The sequence below is a fragment of the Toxorhynchites rutilus genome, chromosome 1 (assembly GCF_029784135.1).
Source record: "Toxorhynchites rutilus septentrionalis strain SRP chromosome 1, ASM2978413v1, whole genome shotgun sequence".
NCBI classification, from domain to species: Eukaryota; Metazoa; Arthropoda; class Insecta; order Diptera; family Culicidae; genus Toxorhynchites; species Toxorhynchites rutilus.
In genome coordinates this window covers 482,080-496,417 of record NC_073744.1, presented here as the reverse complement: position 1 = coordinate 496,417, position 14,338 = coordinate 482,080, and the positions used below count along the sequence as shown (strand labels likewise).

General features: G+C 34.4%; 1 protein-coding gene across 2 annotated transcripts in view; it reads left to right on the top strand.

Moving 5' to 3' along the window:
• Positions 1-11,819, top strand: part of LOC129763477 (homeotic protein ultrabithorax) — a 95,729-nt gene extending 83,910 nt beyond the window's left edge. For both annotated transcript variants that reach the window (XM_055762580.1, XM_055762579.1), the window contains one exon: positions 9,588-11,819. In XM_055762580.1, the coding sequence (XP_055618555.1) occupies positions 9,588-9,877 (290 nt within the window). In that variant the 3' untranslated portion in view covers positions 9,878-11,819. The remainder of the gene's footprint in view (positions 1-9,587) is intronic.
• Positions 11,820-14,338: the final 2,519 nt, after the last annotated feature.

The window sequence follows — 14,338 nt, the reverse complement described above, 5'->3', positions numbered from 1 at the left end:
TCTGTACGTGATCTATTTTCGTGGTGTATGATTTATGTTTTGGCACATAAACCTGATGCAGACAAAGACGCATCAAATGCTGTACAAATCCGTTGCTCCGGTCTCTAGTTAAATCGTGAGGAACGGACACCAAATCATTTTCGTTTATATAGATATGTAAAAGTTGTAGTATTATATTAAATTTTTGAGTAAGATTTTTCAACGGTGTATTTGAAGTGTTATTTTTTTCCTAAAAAAGTTCATTGTTGTTCCATCAACTTTGATGTACATTATATTTAAATCAGATATCTGCATTTTGAGTTATGATTTTTTGAAATGCCGTTATAAGAAATCAGTCGTAATAAAAATCAATCATATGAAAACAAAAATTTCGTTTTTGGGTAGCTGCCACCATATAATCGTACTAATGCAATAAGACACAACAAAACAACTTGATAGATTAATTTCGAATATGTTCGGTTATTATTTTTTATGTCGATCAGAAGCAAAAAAAAAAACCGTTGGATCACGATTGTTGAACATGCTGATATCACATAAAAATAATTTTCCTGATTGAACAAACCCAGTTTTTAATCACGTATTATTCTCCTAAAACCCTACGTCGAGTCCAGAGAAAAACGCTTATTTTCGTGCATTTAACCATTTGTGAGGCGAGAGTCTAAGACTCATTCAATTCATTTTCTGTTACAGATTTTTCACGGCGGCAAATGTGAAGAAAATGTTACGCCTTTTTGCGACGAAATTTTCCACGAGTTCAGGTGCCCAGAGGTCGTTATGCCAGGCTTCCTGGTAGAAACGCCACGTGCGTTAGAATGAATCAACGCGGTTCGTGAACGTGTGATGTTGTGTTTCCTTTTCTTTGCTCTGCACTTGCTTACACATCTCAAGCGAAAAGAGCATCGAATGCTAAGGAAAAACTCAAGCGAGCGAATGAGAGGGTATTAGAAATAAATATGGTTGAAAATGAGTAACATGTTGGAAGAGCAAGTCAAGAAAGAGGAGAGAAGACGGAAGAAATAAAACATGGCATGAGTTGGTGATTTATTACTATGCTATATCAGTCATGAAATTTTCTAACAACTTTTCGGTACAAGCAGAGACAGCAGCCAACGCTCGCACATACGATAGAAGGAGAAGGATTCAGATGGAGAGGGAAGAATTACGGTCAAGAGGGAGTGCGCCGAGTAGTTGTTATACGAGCACGAAAAGGACCGATGATCTGGGAAGCGATTTCGGCTGAACGAGACAAATGAACATAAGAGAGCGAGGGTGGGCACTAAATAAAGAGCATCCCTTATTATAATGGCATTTTTATGAGGTGCGGCGCTACCGCCATTGGCTGCGTACATATGATTTGATATTTTTGAACAAAGTACCTTGCATTACCTTTTTCGATGAAATAATATATAATATATGCAAATCAACCAGGCACAATTAAACAATCAGATAAAAAATAGTGTTGTTAGAAAACTAGTTACATCTTCACATATGTATATTCTCTCGATAGTGAAACGAATCAATACTACCGGCCAGATCTCTCAATATACTACGGTGGGTTACAACGCAAAGGACTCTTCTGGCTATTAATTTCATATGTGAAAGATTAATGCGCTGTAGAAAAGTAATTATAATCATTTGCTGCCATGTCAGCTCCCGGTTCCCTCTACAAAAGACCTGCCTTCCATAAGATTTGAGCATAGCGGCGCGAAATGGTGTTGCTTTTGGGTTGTAAATGGGGAAGCGCACAAGTGCGAGGGACTCAATTAGGCTTTACAAGATTGATGGCAAAATGAGTGCAATAAGGAGCCGCTCACTGGTTAACTGTGACAGTAAATCACCGTATAAGCAATGGTTGAGCGGATTCAGCTTTAATGATACTTCTTCGTCTGCTTTAATGATTATTTTAAATTATGCACGAAATCATACAAAAGAAAAAAAAAAGATTTTTCAACTCCTCTCATTTAACTTGTTCAGGAAATGTTATATATTAATAAATGAAATTTTAAAACTCGTAGTGAAATTTTAAAGGTCGTAATTCCTTCCATTATAAGGGAAACGAATGTAAGTATGATCACAATGGCACCATCAATATATTTATCAGTGATAGTGGAACATCTTTTTGATTTAAATCTCACTGGTTATTGCGCATATGCTGTGTGTGCTGTCACATTTGCATCTAGGTATTCTACATAATCTATATACGGACATTCTAAATGAAAAACGAACGAGATTTATCTCACGTTGTATCACACATCAACAATTTTTCTAGTGGTCTTTTCCCGGTAATGCCACAGAAAGTACGAACTGTCATAATACTCAATATATCAGTCCTCGTCAGTTCTGTTTGATCGTTTTTTCAAAAACGTTTATTTATCCAACTCAATTACTTATCATCTAACGTTTACAGGTTCAAATTTCACCGTAAAATAAAACTTATTCGCTATAATTAAAACTAACACTTGAATAATAACTAAATTTATTAATAGATACTAGATTGATTGGCCAGGACTAGGATGAAGCGAGTGAGTTCTATATGATCTTGCTCGAAATAGTAAACAACATACAATATAATAAATCGAATAATTTATTAACGAAATACGTTATTTTATTTCAATATCGTATCGAAGAACGACTGAAACCACATTTATTCATTTATTTTTAATTACCAGAGGTACCCGGAATCGCCGGAATGGATCGAGTTATACACTGGTACACAATTTCATAATTGGAATTACAAAGAAAATAAATCAATTTGTATAACCACAGCGCATCTGTTCGATACTAGATATTTATGGAATATAAAAACAGATGATAATCGGAAGAAGCCAAGTCTGGAGGATAAGTGTTAGGAGGTAGTAGATCTCAATTGGGTAACTGAATCGTTTCCCCGGCCGGGCTTGCTCGGTATGACGGGGTATTGTCATAAATAATAATCAATTTGTATTGCCTTTTCTGATAATATGATCCTTTTTATAGCAGAGCATGTTTCAGTTTGATCAATTGTTTTTATAACGTTTATTATCAACAGTTTAACCGATCTTCAATTTGCAATTTGACGTCTGAAAATACTTCAGGGGATTTTGCACGTTACTCGGTCCACATGTCACAATTATCGCTTTTAAACTTTTCGAACCACTCATAATATTGCGATTTGCCAAGAGCATGATCGTCGTAAGTAACATTTGATGCGAATTGGAAGCGAATTTATTATACGTAGATTGCGTCTTTGTGGAACATATTGAGGGTAAAAATAAAAATCTTAACGTCACGGAAATTGTCCGATTTTGGGCATTTCTTGCTCAGTCATTTCGTTACGGATTAATGAAATTTTCACACCAATCGATTTTAATGCTCCACAACAATCTATTACAGTATGGATAGTTATAAATTTTACAATGGTTAATAAACTCGACAATAAAAACTAGATGAACAAAGTGCAAAGTCAAAATTTATAAGTGATATTTCACATGCTGTAACTTCGTGAAAAATCAACGCATAAAGATGAGATAAACATCATTTTGAAGCCACAATCTTCAAGTATTAGAATATTTTGCGTGCATATTTTGATCTTGGTCTGTATAGGTAAAGTGAACAACAATATCAGGAACATTTCTTCTGTTTTTTCAAAGATTTTCTGGGCTAACACAATTTTTGATCAACCAGCAAATTCAATTAACCTTATGAATCAGCTTTCATTTGGTGCCGAGAATGTTCCTGTAGGACATTTTCATACAGATATATTTCTATTTGAATAAAAAACTACCCCTTAGTATTTGATGATGAATAATTGAATAAACAATGATCGCAATGAAGATATTTTAAAAACTCCAATAAATTATTTTATATTTTTTATACTTAATTTGTTACTCGGAAAGGAATGAATCTCTAGTAGTTTTATTAATACTGAGGGAAAAAGTTGAAGAAGAGAAAAGGAAACGGTAATAATAAAAATTAAAACAATAAAGGAAAAATTAAGCAAAAAATATTCATATTTGAATGTGTGGATTTGAGAGTATCATAAATCAAAGAATTAGCATCGATATTACGAGTAGCCAAAACGTCGCGGATCGGGAACATGGGTGGTAATCCCTTATTGCGAAATTTCGCTATTAATGATAACCTGTCATTATTAAATTCAGAACTAAACCACAAAATATGATCAATATCGTGATATCCTATACCTCAAACGCCTAGGTATGTAAAATGATGTTAGTTCGAAAAAGATTTACATTCGAGAACTAAATATTTGACCTGAGACTGCACACTACCCGAATGAAATTACGAGAAAAATTATATCCTTGAACCCAGGTTTGAGAGAAACCCTAGGAATTACATTTCTACTATTCCAACTGACTTCCAAGAGACAAGTGCACATTTGCGAGGAAAATGAAGATATTCAAATCAAGATATTCATCGAAAGTAATTGGCCTATGAAAAAAGTCTCCTTCCATAGCTCCCTTTTCCGCAAGAAAGTCTGCTTTCTCATTTCCTGGCATCAAATAATGAGACGGAATGTATGGACATAAAATGAACTATTTATCAAAGTACGTAAAAGATGTGTATTCCAGATAAGAAATACGACATACACCTAGTCCTCAATTAGCAGAGTACTAAAAGATCCCCTAAGGATCTCTAAAGAGCTGAGACTATCAGAAAAAATAGAAAAATGATCTGATGCCAAGGTCTGACTATGTTGTAAGGCCATGTATATTGCAGCCAATTCTCCAACAAACACCGAACAGGAGACTAAGTGAAGAAGTTGATATTTAATACGCCAAAGTATGTGGGTCCATTAAGGCTAGATCCATCAGTGAAAAAAGTTTTGGTTGGGTCAATATGTTTATAACTTGACAGGAATATCGCAGGTATAACTAATTGGCGGAAATCATCTGGATCGAAAATGCACATAATTTTCCATCGACAGGTCAATAGTAATAGAGGAATCGAACAAAATTGAAGGAATGATCTGGAAACCAGATAAAGCAGATGGACTTTCCAGAGTCATAAATTCTTGAAATAGGGACATTCGCATAAATTGAACGCCTGAGTTTATCATTTTTTTCAAAGTTATCACTTTTGGACCAATAAATTCAGTTAATTTTTTTGCATCAATTTTCAAGTGCCAAAAACAAGATTTTTATAATGTGTTAGAAAATCTTCTCTAATATTGTAAATACTGCAGTAAGTTAAGCCTAGTATATCCCCAAAACCCTCGTGGAAGTTGATACGTTTAGCCGTTTTATTTAAATCATTTTTTTTGCATTGTAAAACGTTTCTCACTAGAAGTACAAAATACTATGCGTATCCTCGAAATGGGCGATCCATAACTTCCTCTTCTAAGAGTTTACCACCGCATGGACTATCATAAAAACAGCATCCCAAAATTATTGAAAACGAGAGTGAAGTAGGACAAAGTTTTGATGGATACTGTGTAAAAAATTGGTAAATTTGTTATACTAAATCCTTTAATGGATGAATGGATCGAATGAACGATAGTTAACTTATTTTATTTTATTTTAAGATACTCATAGTAAAAAAAAATATTTTTTGGAAAAAGGAAATATGATAAAAGGTGACACCTTACTTTATTTTATGTATTTCATCGAAAATATTTCTCATCTTGGAAAACTAACAGAAATCAACGTAAAGATACACGTAAATCTCGTAAATCTTTCGGTTCCCCGTTTTCTCGACTAATATTTCATATAAAAAGTATGCATAACTCACGTTCGATTTATGGTCATCTTTCATCGTGCGTTCGGATGAGAGAGAATAATCAATTCGCCCGCGTCCACTGTAAAGGTGTTTATGATTGAAGACCAATCGGTACCGCCATGTCTTGCAAATGAACTTCCACGCGGTGGATGCTGCACGGCTAAACGGAAAATAAATCAACGATTCCGAACACCACAGGGAAATAAAATTCTGACCGTACGATGCACTGGAAGAAAAAAAGTTATTGAGTGCAATCAGTTTTTTTTATTTATTTATTTATTCCACAACGCAGAATATCTGTAAATGGTCGGGTGAATCGTGACATTTTTCCAGAAATTGTTCACTGTATAAGTGAATTTGGTCCACAGGAGAAATAATATGCATGCGGGAATCGAGGATACTTGTATACTTCACTTATCATGGAATTGAAATTTAATTTTTTTTACCAGTCAGCGAATGAACGCTGGCTGAAATCATGCGATGAGCCTGTATGCAATCCGCGGGAAGACGCACTGTGATTCAAGTGCACTGTTGAGTGGACAGATTTTCATTTAACACATGTTTAAGCTTTTCTGGGAAGATAATTAACATTAAGGTTTTATTAGTCAGATGTATTTTATTCTGTCGTAGTGGATGTCGGGAATTGTTTCCTTTTTTTTTGCATATAATTTATCCATTTTCAATGTTTTCGTCGTTATCTCTAACTCCTTTCATCGTCATATTTGAATTCATCTCTTTTGATTTTTTCGTTCAGTATATTGATTTCTTCTGGCTGTGGATAACCATTTTTGTTCGGCTCCTTTAAACCTATGTAACTGAGCCTGTAAAAATAAACGATTTAAATAAAAAAAAAGATAACCATTTTTATTGTCTATAGCAACGTCGTAGTGAGAAAATGTCCATATTACTTTTTCTCTGCTCTCTTGGTTCATTTGTGTTAACCAAGCCCTGCCTATGCGACTTCGAAGCTGGTTTTATTACTATAATTTTCCTAATTGTAGATTTGAGTCACCATGAAATATGCTGTTGAATGGAAGAAATCAATCTAACCTGGTCTTGATTGGCCTTACACGCCATCTATCGAGCGCGGTTGATTTACATCATTTCCTGATCGATCGAGATTGTGTTCAAAGATGGAAAAGTCGTCAAGCTTACACTCCCCTAACGTTTCTCTTCCTTTTTAAAAATATCCTGAGGCTTGAACGAGTGCAACGGATGAGATAATTTATTGCTTAATTCTCTCATGTTCTTTATGGCTACACTTCTGCTTGAATCTGACTTCAACACTAATGTGTAGTTGCTGACAGACAGGATACACCTTGCAGCAGCTGCAACTGTCGAACAAATTGCGCTTCAATGGCTGTCTAATTTTCTACTACTGTTCTGCTGTTATTTTATGTTATCTGATCCTCCCCAATGTGCCTGGTGACGGCCCCTTTTGTTGAAGTACCGCTTTCCTCGGGTGGGTATCGTTTGGCCTGCAGTTACTCTCGCAAAGTGTAAAAATTGTTAATTAACCATTGCTGCTCAGTCAACAGACAACAGGCATCGTAAATCTGTCAGTTAATAATACACTTATCACTTGGCTGTCTGATAACTCGAAATTTGGTTCGAGGCATGGTTCTCTTGTCCACTGCTTAAGTACCTAATATCGCATTTGAGGGGAGGTTTTATCTTAATTACTGCTTCTTCGGTCCGCAACAAGCTATTGCATGGAAAATTGCGAAATACAATGCTGAAGCGAGGCAGACCTGAGAAACCTCGAAGTTCAACAGGGACATATGTTATGGCTAAAGTTTGATAGATATATATTCATAAATAGTGATTGGTGTTGTCCCATATACAATTGAAATACAATTGAAAACAACACTGTCTGTTCTCGTCATTGCCATTTCAAGCACGTTAATTTTCCGACTCGTCGTGTACGATATTATTGAGGAAAATCGATGTTAGATTTATAGCGGATATATCCTTGAACATGAGAATTGAAAACAATTTGGTGTAATTGTCAAGGGATGAGGTTTATTGTATACCAAATTAATACAAAACATTGTGGCTTCTATGATTTTTGGTGATAGTTGTTTTTTCGAACTCGACGAATAAAATTACCTGTCATATAATTAATCTTAACATACATATCTGGTGCATAACTCATTATTCTGATTGAGCTGTATCCAATGCAAAGCAGCTAGATTTTTATTCTATACGTTTTTAATTCTGTAAAATAAATCACGAGGTATGATTTATGGGTTGCTTTATAATTCCGCTTCGTTATCTTCAACGCTGGCTGTATATATTGGTACGGAAAATAAGAGCAAGCATATGTGTATATTTATTAGCATTTATTCATCATCATATTTTTGAGAACGAACGCGGCTCCATTTGACCGTCAAAGTCAGCGCTTCTTAATTGCACAGAAATAAAAACAACAAGAGAAACAAAACCGAATTGTTCGATTTTCGCTTTTCATCCCACAAAGGTTTTAATGCGGTTTCATTTTTTTAGTTTTCATAATCATGAAGTAAACGAAAATATTCATCAAGTCGATGTGATTAAGTCACTCTGTAGAGCCCCCGGCTTCTTTCCGTGTTTTTAACGCACTATGAAGTACGATTCTACGAATATATATTCAAAACTGGATCGAACAAACTCTACTTCTCTTCTTTGTCGTTTTAATTTAGTGAAACGAATCTTTATTTATGTCTCTATTTCTTACATATGTCTCCTTTTTTCTGTCGCAACCGCATTCAACCGCTAATGGCGATCGGCCAAGACAGAGGGATCTCTTTGTAGCTAGCGAAAATTGACTCATCTATGAGAAACTGATAATTATAACCCGATTCTCGCTGGTTCTCCTTTGGACCCAATCCAATCGCCACCGAACGAAAACATCACGAATTCCTATTTCTTGTGTCTTAATTTTGAGCGAGATTCTCATGGCGCGGTCCACGAATCCCTTCATCGAGGCCGAGAATAACAGGGAAATAGTCGACGTTTTTGGGGCAGCCTCCAAAAAATTATAGCCTTGGAAGCGAGCAATTGGTGAATTGCGGAGCTTTTTGGTCAGGTATGTTTGCTCGTTCGGTGGTAATTATACTACACATGCGGTTATTCGTTGCCCTGGAAGCACAAATTCCGGCTCTGTGTGTGTATGCCTCGACGCGAAGGGCACTCACAATTGTGGATGAAAAGAAACGAAAGATGATAAAAATGCCGCTCGCCACAATCGACAAAAAGCAGGCCGTTGAACTTGTTTTCTTCCCCTCACGAAAGTCGTCTATATACTTTCAACACAACAGAGCAACAACGATAACAAAATCGGCATCGCAGAGGGAGACCACGAGGAAAAACGGTTTTGAAAAATGCTTCCATCGCGTTCCACGTTCCTTGAATCCCCGGCGCGACAGAGTCGAGCGGAACCCGCCAGCATACTTGGGAGAAATTGCTGATAATATCCAAACCGACAGAGAGGGCAACAAATCTTCGACATTGCTCCCTTCGAAATTCGACAATTGAGCCAATTTTGGGCTTCACTTGCCTCAGTCGGATCTTTGTTGCATTTCTTGGTATAATTACATTATAATTGATCAAATAATACGAATTTACGAAATCATTGTTCATCCGTTCTGATTTTGGGCCTAGAGGCGGTCCAAACAAAATCATAAGAAAGAAGGGAAGTAATTTGAATAATTTTCGATCTGCTCTGCGCTGTCTTTGCGGGGTATGAGAATGAGAAGCAAAATTATCGTGGGATTCGGGCGCCATTTCAATAAGTTTTTGATGATCCGATGGCTATGAAGAATGTTTTTTTGCCACAATATTAGGAAAACAAGTTGTATTGATTTTGTTTTGTATTTTCTTTTGCTTTATAGGTGCCAACGGATTGCGACGGCGAGGACGGCAAACCTATACCCGATACCAAACGCTGGAGCTCGAGAAAGAATTTCACACGAATCACTACCTAACCCGTCGGCGTCGAATCGAAATGGCTCACGCACTCTGTTTGACGGAGCGACAGATTAAGATCTGGTTCCAAAACCGCCGGATGAAGCTGAAGAAGGAAATCCAAGCCATCAAAGAACTGAATGAGCAGGAAAAGCAAGCGCAGGCACAGAAAGCAGCGGCGGCAGCGGCAGCGGCAGCGCTGCATGAGCAGAACTAGGGGTTAGAACATACCAATCACAGTAGTTCTAGTAATTATTTATACTAATTTTAGCAAGTTCTAATGTTTTTGGTTAGAGCCTCAACTATTTTTATGAATAAATCTGTTTTAGTTTTTTTTAATTTTACACAAAACGTGTTATGTTTCAATTTTTAGTTTCGTTTTCAATGGAAAATAAGGTTTCGTTTTAAGTAAATTAAATTTGTATAAAGAAATGTTGCTGAAGAGATTAATTTAAACAACTACTAAAACGCTAGTGAAAGGTATAAGAAGATAACCCTCAATTCTAGTTGGGGAACATTCCCGAGTTAGGGAAGTGTGTTGTAAAAAGATCTGATCATAAGAATGCAAAATGTGGAAAATGTACAAAACCGATGGTAAAACTATTTTTAATCCTCTACTCAACTCAGCCTATTAAATACTTTTTGTGATGTGGTAATTGCAATACGTAGATTAGTGAGCAATTGGCAAATGAATTTGGCTATCGATCGATATTATTTGGTAGCTTTCTGCTTCAAAAAAGATGCCTGATTTCTTTGTTCATTTGATAGAATCAAGACAAATTTGAAGATTCTTTGTTACTATTTTATTTCCATTACATCTGCTTTGTAAATATTTCTAACAGCTTTATCGATATCTGAATATTATATTCTCCATGATTTCTTCACAAATGCGGCAGAAGCCAACATTGGCTATCATTTCAACTGAACGTACTTTTTTGAATTATAGAATGTGTTCTGTCTCGACCATCCACTACTATCCAAGTCCATAAGTCTAGTGAGCAACAATAATACGTAATATTTTGTGAAGCAACAAAACACGTTTAGATATTATCAATAATGATTAATAGTTGGTCCAGTTTTAAGCAAACAAACGATGTAGTAACATATTGTTCGTGTACTTATTTATTGCAGGGAAATGCTTGTATATAGTCAAACCTAATGTTTGCCCTCATCAAAATTTTATTTAGTGCAATAATTTCACGGCCCACAAAAAATATCTGTAGGAATCTGGTAAAATCAGTCCAACATTCAGTGAATGGAGGCAGCAAGTGAAAAAGCTAAAACACATGAGAAACAAACAAACAAACGAAAATCTAACTGTCACGAGTTAAACAAAGCTGCATGTGTAGTGATCAACCGGCGTAGCGTAGTTTAATCTTTACTTTTAGACCCATCCTAAACGAAAATCGCCATAAACAACATTTCAGCTACCCATTCCTGTTCTCCCGGAAGTCTCTTCTCTATCTGTGCTTCACAACATGTCCTTTTCCAAAACTATGTGAACGATATCTATGAGAAGCCAAAATATTTGTAAAAATGTAGCAATACTGTTTTTTCTCTGTCGAACAAAACAACTAGCGAACCTAAACCTTATTTTAAACTATCCTATCAGCCAGGATATCTGGTGCTCTCTGAGACATTCACCAACCCAGTGAAGGAAACCCCTCAAACGGTGTAAGACTACAGAGGAAAATAGGTCAAAAATACGTAATTAGACAAAATAAGAGTAATTCTAATGAAAACAAATGGAAAAAATGTATACGTAACTAGTTGTTAAGATAAAGTATATTTAATATAAATGAAAGGTAAATTGAGGCAAAATGTGGAAAAGTTACAAAAAAGTAAAAAAATAAGAAAAAAAACAATTTACAAGTAATGGAATGATAAAGTAAGTAAAATAGTTTTTTATAGCCAATAAGTAACTTAATTGGAATGAAGCATTGGAGCTAATCACCGAAATTACGCACTCAGAACAAAACAATATATTCCACTGAGTGAAAGTTAGAACGAGGACTGTCAATGTTTGACGTCAACAAATGAGCAAAAAGGCAGTTCCTATATGTGAAAAAAAGGAGAAACAATCCTATTCAATGTGTTGATGGAGCGCATGGAAATGAAAATGAAAGCACTATGACAAAATAAATGACTACAAAATTTAATGGACGTTGTTTTTTGAACTTAATTCGTGCGCGAAATAGAGAAAAAAAGAAACTTCATGATGAAGAACCAGTAGTGATCAATTGAAAATGTAATGTCCAGGTTAACTAAATATTGTTTATAACGTGTTGAAATGCGCCAGCAATGATAAATAAGAATTATCCAATAATAAGGTTTAAAGTGCTCAATCGTCTTTTACAGCCTCACGAAGAAATGGATGGAAAAGCCCTCGTACTGAAATTGATGCAATAAATTGTTGATAGCTGGGTTGCCGCTTCAATACCATATTATTAGCGATCATGTTTGTTACTTCCAGAGCGCATAGCTTATTTACTGTTTTAACTCATTGTTTGATTTCTTCACGTGCGTTGTTTATGCTTTCATTTCTCTAGATGAAATAATCTCTGTGGTATCTCAACATTTACTCTGATGTGTGAATTGATTGAAAAAGATTTGTCTGAATCATTTTAACATACTACCTCAGTAATATTATTCAATTATGTTCCGCTATATTCAAAATATAAACTCTGCTATAATCTCTGTGAAATTTTTTTTCGATTCTGGTCAAATAACATGAAATGCCAAAAAAATAAATGAAGCTATTATTAAATTTCTTCCGCTGAAAAATACTATCGAACATATACTTTCCTTAAACATGCTGTATTCAATTCATTCTCTAAATTTGACATAACGTTTTCGATTGTGTTGAAAAAAGTTAAATAATGTTTGAAAAGGTTTAAAAATATTCAGAAAAAGGAAAAAAACGATTGAATGATCGCTTTGTGAGTAGGGGTGCTGTAATCGGACAGAATTCATGATTTTTTTCGCAAATATTCAGATTCTTATATGAATGTTATTTCTCAACTTCAAGCAAAATTTTGAAATTAATGTTACGCCCTCCGATAGGTGAAATTTTTACTCTTAGTAATGAAATAACTGGCTTTTCGAATTCGATTCAGCGTAATCATTACAGCATCATCTATTTTAAAATTCTAGTTAGGTTTGAATAGCCACTCTATACATTTATGCACTTTAAAACATTTTCGTTCGATGCAGATGTAATAAGAGTTGATGTGACTTTTCACGAGATAAGTTTGCATTGTATCACTGATTAGTGGCTGAGAAATAAAAGGAGAAACATATATCATGATTGTAGCATGCAAAATAAAATCAGTTAATCAATTGTTAGCATAAGAGTTGCATTTCAAACTAATAATTCACTGTTTGTTAGATTTTTACACGGTTTTTGAAATTCACCCGTTTTATTTTTTTACGCGAATTTTGGAATTTACGCGGTCTTTTTTCGCGGATTTTGGAATTCACGCAGTATTTTTACGCGGATTTTGGTATTTACGCGGTTTTCTTTTACGCGGCGCGTATCCCCCGCCTTAAGTAGCGACCTTAATATTAACGAATATTGTTATTGTTGGAACTATATTCTATGGCAATGGCGGAGAAAAAAAAGTTAAAACAACTTTAATTAAAAAACTTCAAAATATGTTTGTTTGAGAACTGTAAATCCTTTACTTATAAACGATTTTGGTTATTTGAGCTTGGTAGCTGAGCTGAGCTTATTTGGTAGCTGAAACACACAACAATGAGCTGCAGTGTTATATAATAATATCGGATTTTGATAAAGAAATATCTAAACAGTCTCGCTATTATAATGTCAAAAACTGAACATTTTGTTCCAAACATGTAACCCAATTTACCTTTTAGCAAAGATTAATGTGCTCTGATTATTGGTAGTTTAAAGAATACTTCATTATAGAATACTTCATTGTGAGTACTAAATGCAAGTATTTCCAATATTTTCTATGTGAGCAATTCCAATTGAAATCGTCCTAAAAATACAGATTTTAAAAACATGTATTTTTGATTCGAATGAAAGTTTGTATTCCGTTTGAAAATGGTGTATCGATTTTATTAAGAGAAATCTTTGATAATTTATATCTCAAAAACTATGAGTCGTACCGAAATAGTGTCTTAGAAAGAGTTATAGAGTATTGATTTTAAAATGTGAAAAATATACACTGAAAAATATACACTCTTTTTTTATTTACAACAAAAAACTTTAATGTTCACTATCTAAAATATTTGTTTTTTAATTTTTATTTTTAATTCTTTCATATAAAATAGAAGTCATGTAGAAAGAGTCCAAGGCGGTAAAACAATTTTTGACAAACTTTATAGAACATCGAATTTTTATGAATTTTCGGAACTTCGAATTACAACAATCATAACAATTGTTTTTAGCTACAAATTATAAATCCTGATTTGATTTAAAATAAAAAAGTTGTTTATCAATCCATTTCAGCCATTTTCAATAAATATATATATATATATATATATATATATATATATATATATATATATATATATATATATATATATATATATATATATATATATATATATATATATTACTAATTTATTGTCTTTTTATAGTAAATAGGCTCTTTTAATATGTTTGTCGTGTTATACCGCCATGTTCAAGAAATTTTATGAATTTGCTTATAAT